A 25,106-nucleotide genomic window follows, 5' to 3' on the forward strand; every position below is an offset into this window, starting at 1 on the left:
TTTACCTTTACCAAAGCCATTGATGTCCATGCGAAAGTTGTCCTTGCCTCGCTGCCCATCCACCAACTGGCCAAGTCCATTTACAAAACGATCGCCCTCTTCGTGTCCATCATAGGTTTTATCGGATAGATCGATTTCCATACCTCGTTGCACACCTTTCGGAATGCTGTAGGCGACAATGCCCTCTGCAAGATAGCAAGAGAAATAAGCACAGAGATGAATATGGAGAGCTAGTGAAAGGTAGACCGCAATTTAAGACGATTTGTGGCGTCATATTTTGAGTCGAGTGCAGCTACTCGTAATTATAATCCTATTTTATGCCCAAGCACTGGCTCATGTTGAAATTACATTAAAAAGAATTTAAATTATTGGACTAAGAATGCAATAAATTTGCTTAAAAACTGTAAATTAAGTATGCGGCATGCAACGGGGCCCACAACTTAGCCGCAACGACGAGACCTTTAATAAAACAATAAAAGAAACTAACTAACTTTCAGCTCTGGGGTCGCGCGCAAATGCAAAACAAAGTCATCAAAACCGGTCGCACGCTTGATTGCATGCTTATAGATACTTTTTCATACATTAACGAACTTCAAGGTACTTTGATTTTTAAATATGCTCTGTAAGAAAGCTTTGTCGTTGAATATGACTAATATTCAGATTTTTAATTTATTTTTTTAAGCTGGAAATATGGAATGCGCACAGCAATAAGAATTTCGAATGTAAAAATATTAATATATTAAATATATTAATGAAATTGTTTTTATTATATAGCATTTTTAATAAGCTATATACAAAATAAAATAATAAGGAATGAAGTAAATTGTTAAAAATAATAATGATATTAAATATTAAATGATTAAAAAAGTATGAATTCCAGATTTTTTTAAAAAAATCTTGTTGATTGAATTAAACCATAAATAAAATATGAAAATATATTTATATATTATATCTATATATTTTCTTATGTTTTATTGATTTAATTATTCATATAACAAATGCATTACAAATTAATATATTACAATAAAATAGAAAATAGATTAAAAATGTATAAATATATTTTCAATAATTTTGGAATATTTATTTTTTAATTTTGCTGATTTATTTATGAATTTTACGAATGTGGTAAAAGAAATAAAAAAAATGAATATATATTTTTTGCTTAAATTTTAGTAAGTGAATAGGAAATCTTGGAAAATATGTTCTATAAGGGCATATATTAATCTGCTTATACAAGCTGCTTATGTGTTGTTCTATATATATTCTATACCAAGAACTTGCATAAAGAAAATCTATTTATATAATCATATACCAAATACTTATTTGCGAGTGTATGACAGCTTCGATTTGTCTCTAGATAACTTCGTTTTTTTTTTTCAGACCAGCCAAAGAGCTAAGAGATACTTTAGGTGTTTGCCCGCCGCAGGGCATGAACAAGTGCGACCACAAAGTTGAATGGGTGTTTAGGGGATGCGGGACAAGAGAGGCAAGTAATGTTTGGTATAATTCATGGCTATGGCTATGGACCACTTACCTTCCCAGGCACAACCAACGATCTCGGCGCGCAGGCAAACGGTGCGATCGTACTGACTGTAGGGATAGATGCGCACCTTGGACGCAAAGATGCTGGGCTGCAGCACGTTCTCCACCTCGCTGTAGGTGTTTATATTGCCAGGAAGTATCTGCAAAGCAAAAAACAAGAAAGAAAAAACGTTATTAATGCTCCAGCTCTGTGTAGGTGGGGGAATTCGAGCTCTTTGGCCATAAAAAAGCAAAAAGAAATATTGAGAGAAAAAAACAAAAGCGTTCAAATTGATTTTCTTAGCCTGCACATAATAAATCGATGGAACGGTTTCGGGGCTCAGCCAGCCTGGGCCAGCTTAATCGAGGGACACCTACGCAATTCTTGCTAAGCTCGCGATAATTCGCACGTAAATTTCACAGCCTAAAGATGTAAAGATACATTTTGTATCTGTTTCGTTGCTAGCGGTTATTGCGATGCTTATCCGCCGCACCAGTCGACCCGTTCGCGTGATTAATGTGTGAATGGTGAGAGAGGCTTGGCACTCACCTCTTTGCCCTGGTGGTTCTTCCAACGCAGCCATTTCTCAAAGCCCGGCCGCCAGTATTCAAGCACATATGCCTCCGTATATTCCTGGCCCTGACCTTTGCCAAAGCGACCCTGTGTGCGTATGGCGCTCACCAAATGCACCTGCAGCAGATCAATTTGCAGATATTCCTTAAGACCACGTGAGACCATGTGCTTGGGACACCAGGCACCACCATTATTATCCACCTTGAGTCTGTAAAGAAATACATATAAAAATGTATATTAAATATTAATAAAGAGACCAGGTGTAATATAAATTATAGATATTTTTAAATATGTTTTATTCCATTTCAAACTTTATACGAATATTTTAATATAAAAATTTAAAAATATTTAATAAAATATATCTTTAAAAATATATTTATTTCTCGCATAGCTCTGCCATTTAGAACATGGATATGGTCCTTGATCTGCGTTTTATCACTGTAACTTATCATTAATAATAAAGTCATCTCACTACCTTTATTAAATGTAGTTAAAAGTCAAAAGTCAATATGACTACAAGGGCAAATTAAACATCTCTATCCAGTTAACATATATTATTCCATTATTTTTTTCAAGTATCATTTGTTAATTTGAATGATTAAATATTTATTGTCATTTATACAAGTATCCTCACTTTTGTCAAGCTAAATATAAATTCTTTTTACTTTTCGTTGATTATAAACAGAATTTATCAATAATTAATTTGAATTTATATTGATTGACTCAGCGCCTGACCACGCCCATTGCATGTTTATTGCCAGGCGTTCATGTCACAATTTTTTCAGTATTTGCTGTAAACTTGATTTCGATCTGTCTGCTGTTTTTCACAGTCATTTGCATTGGCGTTAATTATTTAATTAAATTTAAAATTGGCATATTTTTTTTTTAATTCGTCGAATGTGCATGTAATTGAGCTGCATATCGAGTGTGCTATGTGCTGCTTGTAATTAAATGTCGTTAGCTGTGCGTGCGTGGACAGCAATAAGCTTGATCCTTTTGCCAGAATAAAACACGCATTGATTGCCAATTGTGCGTGGCGACCACTTCAAAGCGACGCTTCAACGACTATAAGTATCTATGGATTGAAAATTGTTGGACTATGAGTTAACGGAGTTAAGTATTCAATCAAACAATAGCTTAACTATTTGTGTTAATTTGTCAAATATTTTCCAATTAATAAGCTATAAATGTGAATTTAAATTTAAATTATTATAATTTATATATAATTTTAATTTAGTTGAGCAAAGGGAATGGTAAAATGTATTTTAAAAAAATAGACAGTCGTTGTAAAGTCCTAAAATAATATATTTACGACCTGTATGATATACTACTTGATTCAGCTATGTCTTTTTCTCTGCATGTCTCTATTTCCATGAGTATCAACATTTTGTAAAGTACAAAAGCTAAAAGCTTGATATGTATATTAATATATATATTTTTGTATGAGTATGGAATGCTTAAAGCTGGACTTTAACTAATCTTACACCTCTTGTATAATTTTTCTCTTAAATAGAAAACGACCTTAATCTAATCAATGCCGCGCTCTTTGAATGGGCTCTGCCAATTCTGAAATCCGCGTGTCGGAGTCAACTGCGGAATGCGAGTTGTGAGTTAAATTACTCGACAGTCTAGCGGCATTAGAATCCAATAGATTTTATATGAATATTCTTTTAGTTAGTGCAGTGAAAGTTACTTAAAGGCTACTAATAATTTATACAAATCTGTGAATGCCTGTATAAAAGTCTTGAAAAAAAAAACATAGAAAAGCTGATTCTGCGTAGCGTTTCGGGTATTGCATAGTCGAGCTGCCTTTTGCATTTCCATTAGATTATCACCGGTAAAATGTAGTAAGAAATCAATTTTAAAACATTATGCCAATTAGTTCATTATTATACAATTTGGTTACCACGTTAAAAATGGAACTCTCCTTAGGCGATTCAAATACTGTGCCAATGCTATTTCAATAATATTTGTTATGTGTCAAGGCGTCAATTTGCATACTAAATCATCATTCGCTCTAAATGACTTTTCAACTTTTTTATTTTGCCGCAACATTCGCGCTCAATTTATGAATTATTTCCTCAACAGCTGCGGCAGTTTTCACTTTCAATTTCCAAACTGGCGTAAAGTAGCCGAAAATAAAACGAAAAAAAAAAACACACAAAAACAAAAAGTTAACCACACGATGCGCTGCTGCTACAACTTTCGTCCCTGGGAAAATGGAAAATTCAACTCGACTCGAAACTCAAACGCCAACTTTTTCGCCAAACTCAAAAACTGCAACTGCATTGCGACAATTTCCTTACAAACATACACACAGGCTGTTTGTTGTATGCGTTGGTCTCTCTCACTCTGTGGCTTTGTCTGTGTGTGGCATACGCTATATGTTCATATTCATATTTCATCTAGTTTGCAGTTCTGCTTGTATTAGAATAAAGCGCACTGCAAGGGGTGTCGAAAGTGCAGTAAATCATGCAAGTTATTGACTCATGCAAAGTCATTTAAACAATTTGCACAGTTTTCTATAGACTGCACAGCATAAAGACATAAATTGAGATGTATCCAGAGCTAGGGGAGCACTGTTTATGGAATTGTTTTTATGGATATTTGTGTTTGCGCAACATGTTGCATGTATCTATTTATTTTTTGTATTTGTTTTGACCCAGTTGAAAATTGCAGTGAAAGTTCTTTGAGTGAAACGTATTAACTCTCCCGAAGGATTAAGTTGTTTTTTCATTTTTATTTTTATAGATATTTGTGCTTTTTGTAGATATACTCTGGCGATTTCTCTAGACAGTGTTGTCTCTGTTGTTGTTCGATTTAATCTGTCAAGGGTATTATAATAATCTCAGTTTTGGACTATATGTTTCAGAGGATATAGTCGATATGTCTACGAAAGCATGGCTAATCGGACTATATAGTGTGAGGTATATTTTAATTTCAGACTTGTGTTAGTCTAACTCTTGATTACTAAGTTATATCAAATATTGCTGGGTTGTGTAATTTAACAAGTGGATTTAGTATAGCCTTCTGAATTTGGTTTTTCGTTCACTAACAAGTGTTTATTCTCAAAAACATATATGTATTTATCTGTCTAGTCAAAAGCTTTAATGAAGTTAAATTTGAAGCTCAGGAAATTTTGAAATTGATCCATAAAAGCCATTTTAGGCTAAATTACTTTCAGCATTAAGAATCATCATTTAAAATAAAAACATTAGGTTTAAATACAAAAAATATTCAAAAAAATATAAAATTTCTCTTAGTGTAATAAAAATGATAAGCATTTAGTTGAGCACAATTTTGAGATAAACTTTAGCATAGTGCAATATTGTTACGCAAAAGCGAATACTGACAGAGCTTGTGTCTAGCTAATCGCCAATCTCATAATAAAAAACTTCAACTGCTAATTAACTGCGACTGTTGCAGTAGCAGCAACATCAACAGCGGCCGCATCAGCAGTTGCAGCTTTCCATGGAAATTGCTACAAATTTTCCGCTTGGCAGGCGACGTACAAACATATGAACACTTTATCCTAGCGCACAGCAATGCCTGGCGGGGACAGCCGAAAGGGGATGTGTAGAGAAAAAGAGAGGGAGGGCATCTCCACTAGAGTAAACTCATCCATATCCCGCCATGACCTACATTATGTGCTGGCTTTGGTGCTGACTCGAACTGGGGCTTTGCTGTTGCTGCTGTGGCACATTCTGCGCGATTGTGTGTGTGTGTGTGTCCCTCTATCTGTTCCATATTTTTTTGCTGCTGCTGTTACTGTACGCCATTTTTTCCGCTATTTACGTTAATCGCGGTTTACAACACGAGACAGCAGGCCGTATGGGCCAAGGGAACGGATCTCATATGCAAAATAGGCAGCAGAGGCCACCAAGTTGACTCTGACTTGCCACGCCTACCGTTTGGTTCGCGAGTTTTCCACATTAATATCAATTTTGTTGTCATAAATCCAATGAGATGTGCGGACCGGTGTGCGGCGAGGCTGGGCTTGACATTTGACTTTTAGCTTTTGTGAGCTAACAAACGGAGGATATTAAGAAATTGTCATGGAATTTGAGTAGAAAAGACCAAATGATTTGCAATTCTTATACAATTTGTATATTGTGGAATGCCGGATATTTTAGTATTGGTTTTCTATATATATTAAATTTTAATTTTATTATATTTAAATTAAGGTACCATAAAATTTTAAAGAGAAAAAATATTACAAAATTATAACATTTATTTTTAAAACACTACCAAAAATTGTATTTAGAAGATTTATAGTTTTTATATTATAATATTTAGTTAAAATATTTCTATAGAAAATATTGCGTCAATTCAATTAATGAAAACTAGTTTAAAAATCGTATTTTGACTTGTTTTTTAATTATTAAATATTTTATTCAAAGTCTGAACAATTTTATTTAAATTGAAATTATTTATTATATATTTTCTGCCAGCTATGTTAGGGCATCTGTTAGTCGCATCCTTTTGCATCATTTTTTTCTTCTTCACTCTTTCGTATCATTTTCTCACGACTAAAGCTGTTTATTACCGTTAACATATGGGTCACCTGGGATGGCACTTTACCATCATTTGCATGACAAGGCTGCAAATGTTTTCTCAATGCGCATTCAAATTGGGCAAATTATGGGCATCAGGCAGAGGCAGAGCCATAGGTAAAGCATGTCTGGTGGCGTCTGTTGGCCAAACGGCTGGAATGCCTAAAAGCGTGCTCTACTTACATAATGCAGGCCTGAAATTCGAGCTGAGCTTGTTATGCAGGAGCCCGATAAGTATGCTTTACACTCGTCTGGAGCAGCCAGCATCATTTTGCATTTCGCATTCAGTTGAAGGTTTTCATTAGCTTCGTTGTTGGCGTTTGTGACGCCTTCTCATTTACGACTAACGAGGCAGATACTTGGATACTTATACTGCTGCCACGGCTACATAACACCCGAAACTTGGTTTTGTATATATATAAATATATATATACTTATTTTTCTTAAATATTTCTCCATCCTTGGGGTGGCGCAGAAAAGTATGCAGTGCAAAAACGAGTCCGAAATATGCCGTGCGAAAATTTTATGCTAGCATACAAATATTTTCGCTTGCTTTTCCTTCACAGCAAACTTTGCCGAGCAGCTGAGGTTTCGCTTTACAGCAAATTGTTGCATTCTTCTTTCCAGCCAGTGCATGGGTGTGTGTGTGTGAGTGTGCGTTATCCTGTGCATAGTTTGGCACGTTATGGTCAGCAGCAGGAAATGGCACCTAGCGCCACTTTTATTTAGGCAAAGCTACTAAAATATGCCATAAAAGGATGCAGCTATCGCATAACTGCAGCACACACAGCCCAGCTAACAGTTGCAAGGTGCCCGACCACGAAAACCAACACAACTAAGTGACCGTAATGTTGCATTTTTACACACACACACACACTTATACATAGTCAGGGCACATTTAGTTGTCTGGCAGCTCTAACTAGGTCTTGTGTTACTTTATGCGCCCAAGCCATGCCGGGAATGGCTGTAAACGTGGCTGAAATTAGAGTCAACCAAACAGATACACACACACACACATGTATGTATCTCAGAGATACATTTATGGGCTACTCGTTACCCGGTTACTGTGGTAAAGTTCTACTCGTTTTTAATATAAATTCATGTCGCTTTCACTTGTGTATCGTGTGTGTTCGCTGTGGCCTTACACACATTTATTTAGATAATTATGAAAATATATGCACGAATACGAATATGTGGCTCTATGGCGGCCTCATATGGCACGTAACAGCGCTGCATTGGCTGCGGATGACAGCAAAGCCAGCTGCTAATAAATTGTTTGCCAATGTTGATAGTATTTTGCAAAAGTAAGGCAAACTTTTCATTTTACATAATATAATAATGTATTATATGACGCAACCAGATAATAGAGGTAATAAAATAGAAAGTTGGCAACGAGAAAAGTATTAGATAAGCGTTTAGTATATGAGATTTATTTAGTCTTTATCTAAATGCAATAAATTATGAAGTAGGTCAGTTTATTTGTACGAATGAGACTTCTTATATCAAATGAAATTTAAATCAAAGCGTTGGTAGTATTTCTTTAAATTAGAATGAGTTTCTTAAATAATACATATCTTTTTTTTATTAAATATAAAATATAAAAAACACAAAAACAAGTAGCTTAAATATTTATCTAAATTTATTTATTTATTACTTTTATTATTATTATTCATTATTACTTGTATTGCATGAGTTGCAGGAAACTATTTTGAACTTAAATAAAAAATCATAAAAAACTAAATTTAAATTTTGCTACGCTCAAAATAAATTAAATCTTTCATTAACCTAAGCATCGAACTCATAAAATATCACATTTCAGCTAATATCAAATCTCTAAAACCTCAGTTGATATCTCTCTTTTATATAAATTTAACTTCTCTAAGCGTAATCTCATATATCTTGAGTAAATAAGTAAATAAGTATAAGTATATATTGAGTAAATAAGTATTGAGTAAATAACATTAAACTCAATACGCTTAAGTCATTTTTTGTTGAGTATCTTTTAAGTACTTTAAAAAAAAAAACAGAAATTACAAGATTTCTTCACTTTATTTGTATAAAAATGCTGTTGTTGTTTTCCATGTGAGTCTCTTGGAATCCATTCTGTTAATTTGTCTATTGACTTTCTTACAATGCAGCAAACACTGGAGTCCATTATTTATTTAAATGCTCTTATACAATACAACTCTCGTCCGTTTTGGCATATTTATTGTGCGTTTTGGTCTATGCAAAATCGAATTTGCATATATAGAGGAAGTATCCTGTAGCTTAAATGCCCAATTGGTTTGTTGTGCTAAGCACAATGCAAACTTTTACTAAGGCTAAGGCGACCCTTTTACCGACAAGATTTTGCCTCTAGGCTGATGTATAAGCGAGTGTGTGTCTGTGTGTGTGTGGGGTTTTTTTCCTATATTCTTTGCTTTTGCATTTGCGTATCCTTTTTTGTGGGTCCATGCATACGAAACAGAGTCTTTATCAAGTTTCGTTTTCAGCTTGTTTGCTAGCTGTTTTCCTATTTTTAATGAGGTTGTCTAGATTTCAAGTTTTTGGGGGGTCGACGGCTAGTCTTTAAGGTTGCTCGCCCACACATAAGATGGGCTTGAAAAATATGCTATTTTAGAGTTTATGGCGCAAAAAGTTAAGCTGATTTGCACTGAATGAAGTTCGTTTGGTTTGGGCCAACTTAACTTTTGCTTTATATGTGTGTGTGTGTGTGTGTGTGCGTTGGGGTCCAAGACAAAACTTAAGCGGCTTACCGCTTTGCAGTGTACAGCCACATATGTTCGTATGTCCCCAACATGCTTTGGGGCTGTCTAATAAGTAGTACATCCAGAAGGGTTCCACTGCCACCCGCTCGCTTTGCTTCTCGCTCTTGGCCAACCTGTGCCAATTGTGAGAAGTGTTAGAAAAACACAGGTGACGGCAAAATATTTGCGTTTTCAATTTCATATGTGTGTTTATAGAAATGTGGATGCATGTGTGTGTGTGTGGGTGTATGTGTGTGCTGCTTAAGGGCTGCCTCAGCTTCAACTCGTTCGTTTGCGCTCGCTCTTACGCTCACCCACACATATTTATTTTTCATTTAATTTCCAATTTTTCTTTCAACGTTTTTAATGACACTTGATGCAATTAAAATGCCAAGGCAACGAGCTTTACTTCTGCTTCCATCTCCGACTGCCTTCTCGCCAACGGCTTGTAAGCTACTAAAAATTATTTTTTACGATTGTCATAAAGACGTCGCCGCCGCCGTTTCAAAGGCCACCCTTTACCATATACCCTGTGGCAAAAACAATAGCTGCTGCCTTTGTTTCTATCGCTCAACGCGGCTCAGCGCCTCCTAGCGCCTGGCAGCGGCAGTAGCAGTCGCCGCGTCAATTCGCCGAGTTTTTAATTAAATTTTTCTATTTTCTTATATTCTTCTTTTTTTTTTGCACTTTTTACCAAAATATTTTGCTAAGCTTGAAGTGTGCTTGACGCTTGCGTTTTTGGTGGGAAAAACTTGAAGCAGGACTTGCGCCCAATCCTTTAACAAATTAATTTTTAGCCCCAAAATGAGCGTCAGATGTCTGTAATTGGCTGTTGCCACGTACCTAAGCGTGGCAATACCTTCCCATTATTATGGCAACCAAATAGATTGACATTGAGCTGAATGTCGACTGGGACGGGCTGTGGCAGCCAACTGAGGTATTAGAGAATGCGTTGTGAAATATAGGAAAATTAACGAAAGTAACAATTAACGAAAGTAAAAATTAACGAAAGTAATAAAGTAAATTTCGAGATGATTTTACTAGGCTTGGCAGTAAGATATGATTCTAAGTAAGTCTCTATTAGTTGTGTTGTATTTTATATGTTCTATTTGAAGACTTTTATATAACATGGTGGAGTATTGAGTTTTAGTAGAAATTTCACTTAAGCTTATATTATGTTTAGTTTTTATAGAGAATATTTAATACTATTATAACATTGTAGGCTAATGTGGAAGTAATAGCTGAAGACAGTTGTGAGATAATCAATTTGTAGCTTAAACCCATTATAAATGGAAATTTATGTAGCTTTCACTTAATTCATTTAATAACTAATTTCCCACAGTGTAATTGTCTCTGTATGTGTAAGTGTTATCTGTTCTGTATATATATTGACTTCAAAGGTATCTCCAGCCAGATACCCCTGAGTAGAGCACTCTTTTCTTCAAATTTAATATTCTTCACAGAAAGATTTATTTTAAGTGATATAAACAAGTATATGAATTAGCTTATTCTTGATTTGAAATACTTTTCATATATGAGAAAACATTTACTTCCTAAAAAGGCTAATAAATCAACAACAATTATTTTTAATAAATATTTTTAAATGCTATTCAAAAAACATCTTCAAAATCTTTGTGTACTACTTTCAATATAAGTTGAAGTTTTTGATAATAAACGCAATTGGTAATATTTTTGTCAATATATAAATTTACTTAATATATAGTAATTTTCAATATATACTTTTCTATACCCTTTAAAGAAATCTCAAAGTCTCTTCTTTGTGTTTTCAGCTAGTCACGCTTTAAAAAGTGCATATGCCAAGGAGGCTTCCCGCGCTCTCTCTCCCTTTGCTGCCTATTACAAGTCGCTTTCGCTGCTTTCTCTGCCTTTGTATAAATACATACATATAGCTTATATAGCCCACATTAGAGTCTGCCTTAGTCATATTTTGCTGGCCTTTGCTAAGGGCTGGCTATGTACATATAGCATAATGGCTTTTGTGTTATGCTTTTATGATTACAGCAAAAACAAAGAGGCAAACTCTGACTGAGACTCTGACTGAGGCTGGCTTTAACCCTTGTATAGCGCAAATTGCACACGAAGCGAATGGACAGCAATAGCAACAACAACAATAACAACAATAACAAAGACATGTGCGTCTTTTTATCGATTTCTTGGGCTGTGCCATAAAACGCTAATGGCGGGCACCTCGTCGCACGTCTCTGACATTTTAGAAGCTGCTGTCGCCATTTTGCTTTTCATATTTTTCCATTGAACTTTAAGCCGTTGACGTCGCTATGTTGTAGTTGCTGCTGTTGGCGCTGTTGTTGCTATTTCGCCTAAGCCCTAGCCACCATTTTTATTGTCATCTTTTCCGTTGTCAGCGCTGCGGCGTGTTTGCCATTTTTCTAGGTTTTCGCCATCGTCTCCGTGCAATTTCCACTTGACACAATGGCACACAAAATGCAAAACTCTTTTGCAGTTTTTTTTTCCCATTTTTTTCCATTTTTTACCATTTTCCTTCCGCGATCCCCTAACCGCTGGCTGTTGTTATGTTTGCTTGGCTTCTGTAAAGTGTTGCCGGCATTTGGATTGTATGCTTTTATATTTTTGCGGCCTGTTGGAAAACGAATCCAAGCACAAGTTGTAACCGCCGCATGTCATTTTCCATTTTCTATTTTCCATTTACTTTTCTTTTGGCAGCTGTTTTTCCTTTTCTCTTTCGCCACTTTCTGCAAGTCGGCTTTAGTCATGCAGTTTCTTTGGCTGCGCTCTGTCAAGTTTGTTCTACTGCTTTGTTGCTGCAGCTTTCTCGAGTCATTATTGCCAGGGCGCAATAACTGTGACAAAGTCATCTTTTATAGAACGTGGCCCGCCGCAGTTCCGCTTCGAGTCACAGCCTGCCACTGCGAGAGGTCACGCCTTCGCTGACTTTTGTCTTAATGGCTTGTCATATTTTCTAAATGATGACAGCTCAAGTGATGAAAGCATTTTAAGCAACTAAATGCTATGTGGCGCAGCAGAAGAAGCAGAAGAAGATGACGATTCATCCAAGTGGAATATTTCGTGTTAGTTTATAAAACATTAAACAATAATAAATTATTTTCAATTCCTTGATACATTTCCGTAACTTCATCTTTTAGATATATAAACATCTTTCTTATCTTAACATGATTTCATCTTGCACAATAAACAATAAAGCTTTCATGCTCCTATTGCCCGCATAGTTATATCTTAAGCCGTTAGGTTTCCTGTCAAAAAATTTACCATTAGCAATTAAGAGTCTTTTTATCTCTTGCAGACAATGCACTTCACACATTTAACGAGCTTGACTTAACCTTGATAACCCTTCCGGCTTGCTCTTGCTTAAACTAACTTCATATAGCTCTCTACCCACTGCTGCAGTTTCTACCAACTGCTGCCTACTCGCATGCCTTTTCTAATCTTGCATTCTTAATGTGAATGCCGCTACAGCTGCTCAAATATGCATATAGTTACCTAAAGATCTCTTTCTCTCTCCCAGCTCTAATGTCACTCTTGATCAAATAAAAATAGACAAGAAGCTGTAACTGTTTTGTTTGTATCTTTTCTCGGCTGCAGTTGCAGTTGCAGTTGTCTGAGTGAAAACGTTTTGTGCAAACAGTCGCAACTCCATAGAGCTATGCGTAGGCAAATAGAGCCAACTGACTGACTGGGCGTAGCCCTCACACACACTCGATTGAGTTGTCGCCGGGTCGTCTCGGTCGCATTGTTGTCGGCTGCACATGCGCAGTCTCCACAGGCTTCTGGCCACTTTTCAACTTGTTGTCGACATTGCCGTCCTATTTGCCTTTCAATTACCGCCGCAAACAATTCCACGTTATTTGCTCGGCGTATTTAAATTTAACTGGCATTGCCAATGCTACCACTAATGTTGCAGCTGTTGATGCTATTACTGCTGTTGCTGCTGCTGCTGCTGCTGCTGAGGCTTCGCGTTACGCATGCGCGCTGCACAATTTGCTGGCTGAAAGCAACTCAATTGTGTTGACCTGTTGATGGGTTGGAGGCTATGGCCAGGTCTGGAGCCAAGCTGCTTAGCCGTTTCACACAGCTATTTATTGTGCAAACTTTGATAGAGCATTGTGAAAGAGTTGAATATGCAGCGAGTAAGAAATATTTGTATATATCTTTATATCTATTGCTAAACTATAAAGCTTATTAAGAATTTTATTATGATACGCTACTCAGGCATGATTCAAACACAAGTTTTAATAAAAAAAATGGATCTTAATTTTGAATATGTAAAAAATATAATTCCGCCATTCCATTTTCTTTCTATTCTATCGCTCATACAGAACATCAGCTCGATTATGCGATGAAATTCAACTCAATTCAATTCAAGCTGTTTATTATTGTGAATAACAGTTTACATCTAGGCACATTAAGAAAAGTTATTTTCCTCACGCTTCCAATAACTATACGACTCCAACCAGTTTGAACTGCTCTCGTTGACTTCCTTATAGACACCTTAAAGCTTTCGACTGAGCTATTTAGCTGCGAGCTTACCTAGTTTGACAGTTCACACCTTGTGCTGCTTTAACTTGAGGTTGTAATTTTCATGGAATTTTCCGGTACACGCCCAGCTGCAAATATTTGTTTGGCCAAGTGTAGGAACGAACAGCCAGCATTCCATGGAGCTCGACAACGCCGACGTAGCTTGACAAAATCTAATGAAGATAACATACGTGGCGCGTCAGCGTGCGTATGTGTGTGTGTGTGTGGGTGTCGGTGTGGGTGTATTTTTAATAAATGAAATTAATAAAACATGTTTTTCTGCCGTGTTGCCAGGAATTTGGCCAAGCGGTGTCGGCTCGTTGCCGTAGAGACGGCAATGGCTTAACTTAACGAGCAAGCCGAAAGCAAAAAACATTTTTACAGCAAGTTTACTTCAATTAAGAGCCGGAAAGAGAAAAGTTTTTTATTTTTCAACTGTAGCGAGGCCTAAATATTTTTCTCTGGCCTTTATATAACCCAAATCAATGCCAAAGTTTGCGAGAAATAATGCGTGGCAATAAAGGAATTCAATAAAATGTTATAAATAATTCAATAAGCAAAGAAAATTTATGCTTTCACAGGATCGTGGCGCCATATATTTTTGTATTTCTGTATGTTTTTTTTTTGAGGGTAATCAATGTGAGAGAAATGCCAAACCGTTATCAAAAAATTGGAATTGAACGAGGCGCTGGGTAACATTAAATCATAAAAATTGACTCATTTGTAACATAAAAAGCACATTAACACATTACGCAGCATGTGAAGTGCGTGGGGGCGTGTGGCAAGCGCTTGATACTGCTGACAGCTGAAGCGAAACGAAAGCAAATCGAATTCGGCATTCAGTGCGCACAAGTGGCGAAAGAAACTAGCAGCAAGACGAACAGCAACACAAAGGACCAGCAGATACACAGGCACCGAGCTTGGCGATACGGAGATACATGGGCTATACATAGCAATCAATTCAATCGGGCCGACATTAAGCGGTGCGTGGAGGCACGGTTAAAGCAAAACCAAATCAAACATTAATGCAATAAAATGGAAAACGCGTTAACAACAATTGCTTCAGTGGCCAAGAGCTGGCAGTTGGCTGCCGTAATCAGTGCTCGGGCACGACGTGCCTTTGCGCCTAAAAGTAGACTATGCTAAAAGCGAAAATCAATGCCACAAACAGACAGAGAGAGGGTGGTAGAGAGAGGGAGAAACAGACAGGCAACGATTAAGTGAGCGACAGCCGCAGACAAACCCAAAAAGTAGAGCTAAATTGGAGAATGGTTTGGGGCGCAGGTTGCTCGCTGTTGTTGTTGCTGTAGCATAATGTGGCGTAGCAAGGATACTGACTTCTAACAGACCAGCAAATGCAGCATCTAATGCGGCAATTAAGGGATGAAGTGGGGAATGCTGTTGCGTAATGCGAAATGCGAACTGTAAGCTGTTTCCAATTTGTGGCCAACATATCCCGACTTCAGCAGCCGACAATGTGTACGTAACATCGAATGTAACTAACAGTAGCTAGAGCTAAACATATAATCGTATATTAATAACGCAATCCGTAATTAACAACAAGCTAAGACAACAATAGCAACAACCAGCTCAGAGCAAACAGTAATACAATTTCAAATGTGTGTTATTTGAAATTTACAGCTGACTGACAGCTGGACGGGTGACTGGCTGGTTGACTGACATTGTCAGTTACCAAATAGCCGAGCAAATGAGAAATAGTTTAATTGTGTATCAAATTATTTGCATTCCAGCAAAAACGAAATTCACATTCATTCACAATGTTCAATTATAATCGTGAAATGTGATGGAGTTAGGTGTGAAAATTCTTGAGAAATTGAACGGAATATTTGTAGCTAAGATATTTACTCAAGGATGTGTTTAATAAATAACTTACGAATCTTTTTGATTAATATACATATAATTTTTATGCTAATATTATTATTATACTTTACTTTTTTATATTATAATTATAAAAATTTAATATTCTTTTGTACATATATTTATATTATAGTATAATATTTAGTACTTTGCGATTTGTCATATTATTTATGAGCTTAAGGTAGAGTGAAGCTTTTTCTATTCCTAAAATATAGAGATTAATATATTATGGTTTCTGCATAAAAATATAATTAATATAATATATAAATAATATAATATACAATTAATGTAATATAAAATTAATATAATATATATTTAATATAAAATTATGTGTTTTTCTACTGCATAGATGTATTAAATGATATTTCTTTTAATATGAGCTTAAGCCTAAGCTGTTTATGGCAACTCTGGCATTCCGCTGTTAGGGCTAAGCTCTAGGTGGCCTGATTGCAATATTATCATGCTGACCAAATCTGGTTGTCTTGATTACTTCACTTGTCAAACTCTGAGAGTAGTGAGGCTTCATCTTTCTCTTTGTAAGTTTGCATATTTTTTGTGGATAGTTGTGTTGCTTTAAAAAGTCAAAAAGTCAAGACTGGTTGCATTCATTCACATTTTTTATTACAATATGTTTTTCAAATCTTGGCACATCTTTGGATAACACATATTATAAATACTAATATAAATATTTAAATACCAATTTAAAAGAAAAATTAAATAGACATTTTTGCTAATTATGTAAGCTTATAATCGCAGTCTCCTGAGTCAGATTTGCCTCAATATTAGATTCTTATGATTTCTAATGATTCTTCTTATGATTTTTATGTCTCAGGCATTACTTAATATTGATCAAATCTAATCAAACTGCTCAAATACGTTTTGAATAATCATAAAGCCGTCCAAAATCTTTCAAATTAATAAGAATATTCACAAATTATTGAATTAAATTAAATTTCTTTGTAAAAAATAAATATATATTATGTTAAATATCAATTTTATCTAAATATAATATAGATTTTTTTAAATAAAATATTTTTCTTAAATAAAAAAGTTGTCTTTAAAAATATATTTATTTTAAATATGCAATATAAAATATTTCTAAAATTCAATTAAAGCCTTGTTCGAAGCACGAAGTTAAAGCTGACATTGAAATGATATAAATAACTATTCAAGTTGTCAAACTTAAAGTTGACCTAAAGAGTAGTATACAACAAGTCCACAGTAAGCAACAATTTGGCACTTTATCAACTGAATGTTTCAAGCAGAAGCAAAGAAGCAGCTTTGTTGCTCATACGCAGCGTGAGCCGCACTGTGACAATGCCGTTTGACTGCGAGCGAAACTGTTGCAGACATTATCTTGAGCCGACATTGACATTTGGTCGCATTCACATTGACTTTGACATTACCCCATAATGTTAGGGCTTCGACCCCTGTAACCCTCAACCCACAGCGCTCAAGAGCAAGCGACCGCCCAACCGCCCGGCCACCCGACCGACCGACCGCTCTCCAACCGCAATCGAAGTTCCCATTGATTGCAAAACGTTGTAAGTTTTGTGCAGAAAAGTTGTTCCTTGTGGTTTTGTGCGTTGGGGCATATGAAATGCAGCTTTCAGTTCTCACTGCCACCGAAGCGAGGATAGCTTGAATAGAGAATGCGTTGATTTTGATTCGATGCTGTCAATATAATGTGAAAACAATAGGAATCAGGCACAACGAATCGGGCAACGCCAACTCCTCCACCCACGCCTTTCCATTTACCATGTGATTCAGGCATACAGAGTCGGTTGGTTTGTAGTCCGCCCTCTGTTTCCAGTACATAAACCAAATGGGTCAATTGATTTCTGCTTATTGCATGCTAAGCTGCCATAAGATTTTACGTAGTTCACTTCATTCTCTACTATTTTGTTCTCTCTTTCTCGTTCTCTCTCTCTATCTCCCCCTCTCTCTCTTTTCGTTTTGGCAGCTTGATTGTTTAGCTGCCCTTTGGCTGTGTATTGGAAAACGTTTGCAATTGTTTCCCGTTCTGGTCTCTCGTTTGTTATGTTATGTGTAAGTATTTCCATCAGCTGCAGACGTGAAAAGTTTTTCGGGTATATTTTTTCCTGCCTTGGTTCGCTAATTTCTTTGGCATTTTTACTTTACGCAAGAATGAAGAAGTTTGCTTAATGGACTTATAAGTCATTTAACTTTATTAATCAGTGCCGCTTGAATGCTGTCCGGGTATAATCAATGGAGACGGCGCGGGAGCGAGAGCGGGAATTATATTTCTAGTTTTGAGTTCAAGGAACGATTATGCTTTGAGCAAGCGCAGGAAATCTAATGAAGCTCTTTAATAGGTGCCTCACACACTGACGTCGTTTGAGTTATTAAAAATGTATTTCTCATAGGTGTTTCACTTGCAAAGAAAATATGTAAATCCCAAACTACTTACTTTGGCCGATCCTGTTATTTTTGGCAGAGGCTTCTGACATGGCAACGTTCCAGCTTTATACTAAAGCTGCCGCTACCGTAGACCATTTCTTAAATTGCTTCAATTATCAAGGCAACTGCCACAACGAGCCAAACATCAAAAGCAACAAAACAAATTTATGTGTAGCCCACATTTAGGCGACCCAAACGTGAGCTAAGCGTATATAGTGGAAGACATAGGGGACGTGAGAGCGGCATAGAGTCCCACGGCAGGCTGTCGAAAATAACTCAACTGTCAAAAATTTATGCCAAACACATTCGACCTAAAGCTCTCCAGAGCGTGAAACAGAGAGAAAGTGTATATTTGCGGCACACTGAAACAGTCAGGCAGAGAGAGAGAGAGAGAGAGAGATAGAGAGAGAGATGGAGGGGAATAGGTAGACGGTATGACAGCAAAAGCGTCGCATATTTTCATTAGGCGACATCCATCAAAATTCACGCATGAATATGGACTTTTCATGTTGCTGACACGCAGCGCTCACATTGTCATTTCCCAGTCAGAAAAGCTCCGGCCAGCAGAGCAATAGAGCGACACGAACGAATCAAGTCAATTTCTTTAGTGCTTTAAGTGAAAAACTATGCAGCTGAAGTTTATTAGCTCGAAGCACCTGAAAATCCGCCAAACAGGCAAAGGAAAGGCACCGAAATAGGCAAAGAGTTTCTGGTCACGTAAGGCTCATAAAGAATGCTTCAATGGCATCATTTGCAGTGCGCTCGCTTTTTGTTTTATTTCGGTTGAAAACTAGGCTACGCTAATAAGTTGCCTCGTTGTTTATCCTTGGCGAGTGGCGAAAGGCAGCGAGTGGCCCAAATGCAGGCCGTAAATCTTAAAAGTTGGCTTTTTAAAGCACTGGAATGTGTAGAATATTGTTGCTTTAACCCTTCAATAAGGCGGAGCGCATTCATTTATCATACGCTGAGTGTTTGCTTGCGCGCGTGCCTCTCTCGGCGCTTCTCAGGCAACCTTTTTCATTTGTAATAAAATTCATATGACTTTGGCGCATGTTTAACGTAAAACTGCCCCTCGCAACCCGAAACGGCGGGCATCATTAGGCCTGGGCACGCACATTCCCGAGCCAGCTACGTTTTTGGAGCCGCACTCCCCTGCCCACTTCTGACTGCTGCCCTGGTTGGTAGTGCCGGGGGCGGCGGGCAGCGGGCGCCACATGCAAAACGCCATGTGTGACATTTTTACTACCAAACATTTGTTAGCGCAGCGCAGACCCTCTGTCTCAGCTGCTCTTCTACTCGCTCCGTCTGTCAGCTCGAGGCATGGGTACGGCGGGCAACTCACAGTCAACACGTACCAGGGCACCGTCAGCCTCATCCACATGCCTCAATGTTGTCCTCGTCGTCGTCGTCGCCTGTCGCTGGTCGGTTTTCTGTTGACTTTGCATAATTTTATTGCTTTTCTTTTATTTTTATGCGCTTTTGGCCCGGCTCGATTCGCCTGCTGTTCCACTTTTACAGCCAACGTCCCCGCCGCCTGCCACCTCCAGCGCTGGCTGCCTCTTGCCCCTAGGCGACATTGACATTATAATCAATATTTTTGTTACTTCACTCAACATTTTGATGTTGCTCTTTTATTTCTGCCAACTTTTGCTTACATTTTTGCTTGTTTGTTGTCCCTGCATGTCATTTTGCCCACCGGATTATATACATAATTGACTGACCTTTGAGGTCATGTATTCACTAGCACGAATCGTGCAACTGAACTCAATTATACTCTCTATCAGACAATAATCTTATAGTCTATGGGAAATAGATCGAGTTGCTTAGCTTTAAAGCTAACATTGACTAAAATATATATTAGATTGAGAGATGTATCTCATGATAAGCATGAAAAGTTAGCTTTAAAGTTATTTTAAAGTAACTTGAAGAAGTCTTAGTTCACTCTCAACACAGCTTAGTTGTCCAACAAAATTTAATTTCCCATTCGATCAATAAATGTCTTTTTTTATAATAATTACAATGTCTTATAAATTTCCTCTTTGCGGGCTCATCCATCATATTCAATTTGATATCAAAATTCTATATCTTGTTTTCTTTCCGGCAGAGTGAAAACTTTTTGGCAAGTTATTAAGCTTGACAATTTGTGGGCTTGTTTTGGGTTTTTATGCTCTGTGATGTCCATTCAATGTTGTTTGTTGGTTTGTCTTTGTGCGGCACATTGGGCAAATGATTTTAGTGGGTCATAAAAATGTTGATACTTTATTATACAGACAGGAAGAATATTATGCATTATATATTCATGATCGCACTGCTTGGGGTCAGCGTTTTTGTTTTTTCGACCATTCTAAATAATTACCAGTGTATTTCATTTTTATTTAAGCGCGTCGCGAATTTGTCATGCGGGCGCAGAAGATAAATCAGCAAATGGTTTTGGGCCGACTTCGCAGCAGGCAAATAAATGTCAGCAAAATATAAAGCGGTCATAAGTTGTATCATTATTTTCCATCATTTACATAAGTGTGTGTGCGCGTGTATGAATATTGTTGTGTTCCTTTACGTGTGTGTGTGTGTGCGTATTTTAATTTATGTCATTTGTGTGTTTGCCTTGTTTTTGGCTGAAATGACATAAAGGCATTTAAACACGCCATAAAATAATTCATAATAATTTCCATGTACACAGGATATACAAATATTGCTCACTTGCCACTTTGCTGCCCATCCCTGTCCTTAACTCCATCCCTCATCCCACTGCTCGTCAATGTAACCGTTTTTATGTGGCAGATTTTAATGCATGTTTCTTGTTTACCATTCTGAGTTAACATTAATAACATGTGTGTGTGCTGTTCTTGCTTGTATTCTTATGACTGTTGATAGCTTTAATAATGCTTTACCTAGGGGCAGGCCGAAGCCTAACACAAAGTCATCAAGTTGTCTGACGTAATTACACTCCTTTGTGCGCCAACATGTAGCTCAAATGATTTGTTCTATCGGACTGGGGCATATGTTCGAGTTGGGGCAAGAATTGAGAGAATGAAGCGAGCTTAATAATTTGAATACCAAACACAAGATTTTTTAATTTTGTTTCTCTGAATCTTCTAAATTTCAACTACTTTTCTTAGTTTCAGTTTAATTAGAGAAAAGAGTAGTAGGAATTGAAACTAATGAAGGCAGAAATAAGAGTTCGGCTTTATTTGATTGTAGTCAATACTATTTTTTTTTGTTAGTTTCTCTTTTAACTCTTGCTACTGACTCTACCATATTTCTTTCTTTCTCTTTCTCTATCATACTATTCCTTCTTTCTGGGTTTCTTGGTCTTCCTATGGTTCGTTCGTTTTCCTTCTTCGTTCTTCCACTCTCTCTATTGCTCTCTGATTTTCCCTTCTTCTCTCCTGTACTAAATCTGCTCATCCTCATCCACTCTGTCTCTATCTCTTTCTCAATGTCTCTCTTTCTCTCTTTCTATCTATTTTCTCTATCTCTCTTTGTATGCCGGCTTCTCTCTCCCGAACGTCTCTTTTCATCACTCTCACTCACATACATTTTAAGTCTTCTAGTCTCCTCTTATTTTCTTTTTTTCTCTCTCCCTCTCTCTCTGTTTCTCTCCCTCTCTCTCTCTGTCTCTCTTCATCTCTCTCATACTCTTTGATTCTCTCTCTCTATCTCTGTATTTCTTTGTCTCTCTCTCTCCCTGTTTCTGTATCTCTCTTTCCCTCTCTCTCTCTCTCTCTCTGTCTCTCTCTCTCTCTCTCTATCTCTCTCCATCTCTCTCTCTCTCTCTCTCTCTCTCTCTCTCCATCTCTCTCTCTCTCTTTCTGATACTCCCTTGTATCTCTTCTCTCTCTCTCTCGTTTCTCTCCTCTCATCTTTTCTCTATCGCTATCTCTCGTTTTCTCTTTCTATCTCGCGCTCTCTTCCTATTTACCAATGTCTCTCTCCTTCTGCACCTCTACGCCTCTTTCTCTTCTCTCTCTCTCCCAGTTTCTCCCCCTCTCATGGAGTTTCTTTCTATTTTCGATCTAATAAGCTCCAAGTATGTCATTCTGTTGCCTTCGTATTTCCGTTGGCGTTGTATACAAAATAGCCATAACTTAAATTTATTATTTTGTGAACTCTCATGATATATATAACTGTAGATTATCTTTAAAAATGAAATTTAAATTAGACTCACCTAGCGTGCTGTGGCCCAACATTCCCCATGTCATGAGCTGAGCTGGCCGTAATTTGAAAGTCCGCTATGGCGCCAGATTCCATGCCCAGAGCCTGTTTGCAGGTGCCTGAAAATTATAATAATTTGGATATCAGTTAGTTGAGGTCAGCAATGGAACCTCCATTAATTTGGACTGCTACTCTCTCCCTCAATCTACTCATGCTAATTAATTATGCGATGCATTTTGGCCTGCAGCGCATTGCATAACGAGCGAGGCTGAAATTTCCACACCAACACGCCCACAAAATCAGGCAACTGACACTTGAAAAATGGCACCCAATTAAAATGAAATATGTGGAAATATTATACAAAATAATCATATATATATTAGACTGATGTTGGGGCAAAAAAAAAGAAAGAAAAGCTTAATTCAGAAATCAAATTAAAACAAATCAAAAATTCTATGCAAGAGCATTTCTCACCTGTCAGGCGAACGCATAAATTAATTAAACGAAAAACAAAGCATATCAAATTGGAGCCGGAGAAAAGAGAAAAGGAAGAAGATACAATCGGCAGACTCAATTTCCATTTGCCATCAATCTGTGAGAATGCATGAAAAGCGCAATTATCATTTGGGCTCCACTTGTCGAATGGAGCAACAGCAGCTGATGCTTCAAATGAAATTCCACTCAAGCGGGCAGCGGCCCCCTTAGAGACCGCGATAGGGTCATGAATAGGTCGTTGAGACGCCGTCGTCAGCATTATCATCATCATCATCATCATCATCATCATCGTCGTCGAGAACATCAACTGTTGTTCTTGGCAGCTACAGCCCAGGCAGACAAAAATATCAACAATATTATCATTCAGTGAATAATTAGATGCAATCAGTCAACGCTTAAGCACCATAAGTCAAAGCCAGCCGAGCCAAAGCAGGAAACTAGACAAAGGTCAGCCGTGTATACCATATTCTTCAAGCGCTCACTGAGCAGCCACTGAGCTTGCCTGCCCGCCGAGTCCACTTGACAGCCAGCGCCCTATCTCAGCATCTGCAGTTATAGATACTATTCTTTAACATTTTGTCGTAGTTTCATTTTACTTGCTGTGCTCTCTTAGCTTTTAGTCTCTAGTCTCCTGCTTTCTTACTGGGTGCTGGCAATTTTCAACTGCTTTCAATGTTTGGGCAGTTACTAAAGTTTATAAAGTCTACAACAGATATGAACTCTGTTTGATTTGAAATAGTTACTCAAAATATTTAAAGTGTTCTCTAGACTCTGACAGAGCTCATTTGTATTCAAGGCTTAGTAGAAGAAATATATGTGAGATCTGAATATGTTTTAAATATCTAGATTACATATTTAAATTAGTATTTTTTAGAGCTTCTCAACTTTGAGTTAGCAACACTATATTTAACAACCCATTTAATAGTTTCTTTAACATACATCATGGATAGACTTACATCAGAACAACGCTAGCAAATTATTGAAATTTTGGTGACTGTGATGATTACAAAAATTATTATTTTAGATGGCGCCTTGTAGGCATCAGGCTTGGCGGTCACGTGGCCAAAATTATCTTTGAACATTAATGCCATACTTTGTATACAAATAAGCTAGTTTCAAAAATATTAAAAATTCATTTTTCTTATTTATTTTGACTCAAACTTATGTAACTCTAAAAAATTACAGAATATTTCTATAGTTATCTTCGAACTGTTATACAAATCTGTAAAGTTTTTGCCTTTTTCTTAATATTTTCCACAGTTTGTCTAGATTTATAATTTTTTATTTTATTCAATATCTATAAATTATAATATTAATTTCTATTATCAAGAATATGTTAAATATATTATCTAAATTCAGTTACAGAAGCCGTAGGCGCCTACTATTACATTTGGTTATTCATACATGGACTATGTTCAAGCAAACTTATTAACATATCAGCAACTATAACATATTGCAGTCAAGCAAATCTTTGTTTTGATTCCTTAAAAGTTTAATTGTAAGAATATTTGCATATTATAATTTTATTATATATTTCATATCATAAGCTAAAAGACTTTGGCTACTGCCACTACAGCTGTCTGCCGCAAAATGCTAATTAATTCTATTTCCAAAAACTTCTGAAACTTCCCGCCCGAAAGTACTTATATGCCCGCTGGTGCTTTAACATTATCTGTACATCATCAACGCACTGCGCACTGCACTAAAAATTCATTTAGCCAAAACACAATTGCTTAATTATCTACAGACAGCTAAAAGTCTTGCCAGTTCGCCCTGTAAATTGTTGTAATCATTCAACTCAAGGAGAAGCCCGGCCCTAGGAACAGTTGTTAATATTTACATTACGCCCTGACATATTGCTGCTCATAAATTATTTTTAATTATTGGAAAAAATAAGCTGAGGAAAAACTATGTTGAGAGAGAACTGTTTGCCCTGCCTGATCGATGGTCGCTCAGTAGTTCTCTCTGTGTGGGCAATCAATTATGACAGCATAAGCTCCGTCACTTCACCTCGATGATTGTAATGCTGTGGAAACTATGCCAAATCAATGGCAACGTTTTATTTACTGCATAAACAATGCGTTCGCCCCTATTGGGGCGAGTAGATGGGCTGCCCCTCGACCCGCTTTGTTTTCACCCGTTCGCGGCATGTGAAAAACTATTTTACAAAACTCTGACGGCAAAATGCAAAACTACAAAGTGAAAAGTAAACAACGCACGGCGCAAACA

The 25,106-nt window shown here is 37.0% G+C and overlaps 1 protein-coding gene across 2 annotated transcripts in view; it reads right to left on the minus strand.

Moving 5' to 3' along the window:
- Positions 1-25,106, minus strand: part of LOC111602370 (discoidin domain-containing receptor 2) — a 153,245-nt gene that overhangs the window by 82,692 nt on the left and 45,447 nt on the right. For both annotated transcript variants that reach the window (XM_030223185.1, XM_023319385.2), the window contains exons 3-6: positions 22,396-22,501; positions 2,072-2,303; positions 1,535-1,682; positions 6-185 (exon numbers count right to left, since the gene is read on the minus strand). In XM_030223185.1, coding sequence (XP_030079045.1) covers positions 6-185; positions 1,535-1,682; positions 2,072-2,303; positions 22,396-22,501 — 666 coding nt within the window. The remainder of the gene's footprint in view (positions 1-5; positions 186-1,534; positions 1,683-2,071; positions 2,304-22,395; positions 22,502-25,106) is intronic.

The sequence above is a fragment of the Drosophila hydei genome, unplaced genomic scaffold (genome assembly GCF_003285905.1).
Source record: "Drosophila hydei strain 15085-1641.00,03,60 unplaced genomic scaffold, DhydRS2 tig00000149-arrow-pilon, whole genome shotgun sequence".
In the NCBI taxonomy this organism is placed as follows: domain Eukaryota; kingdom Metazoa; phylum Arthropoda; class Insecta; order Diptera; family Drosophilidae; genus Drosophila; species Drosophila hydei.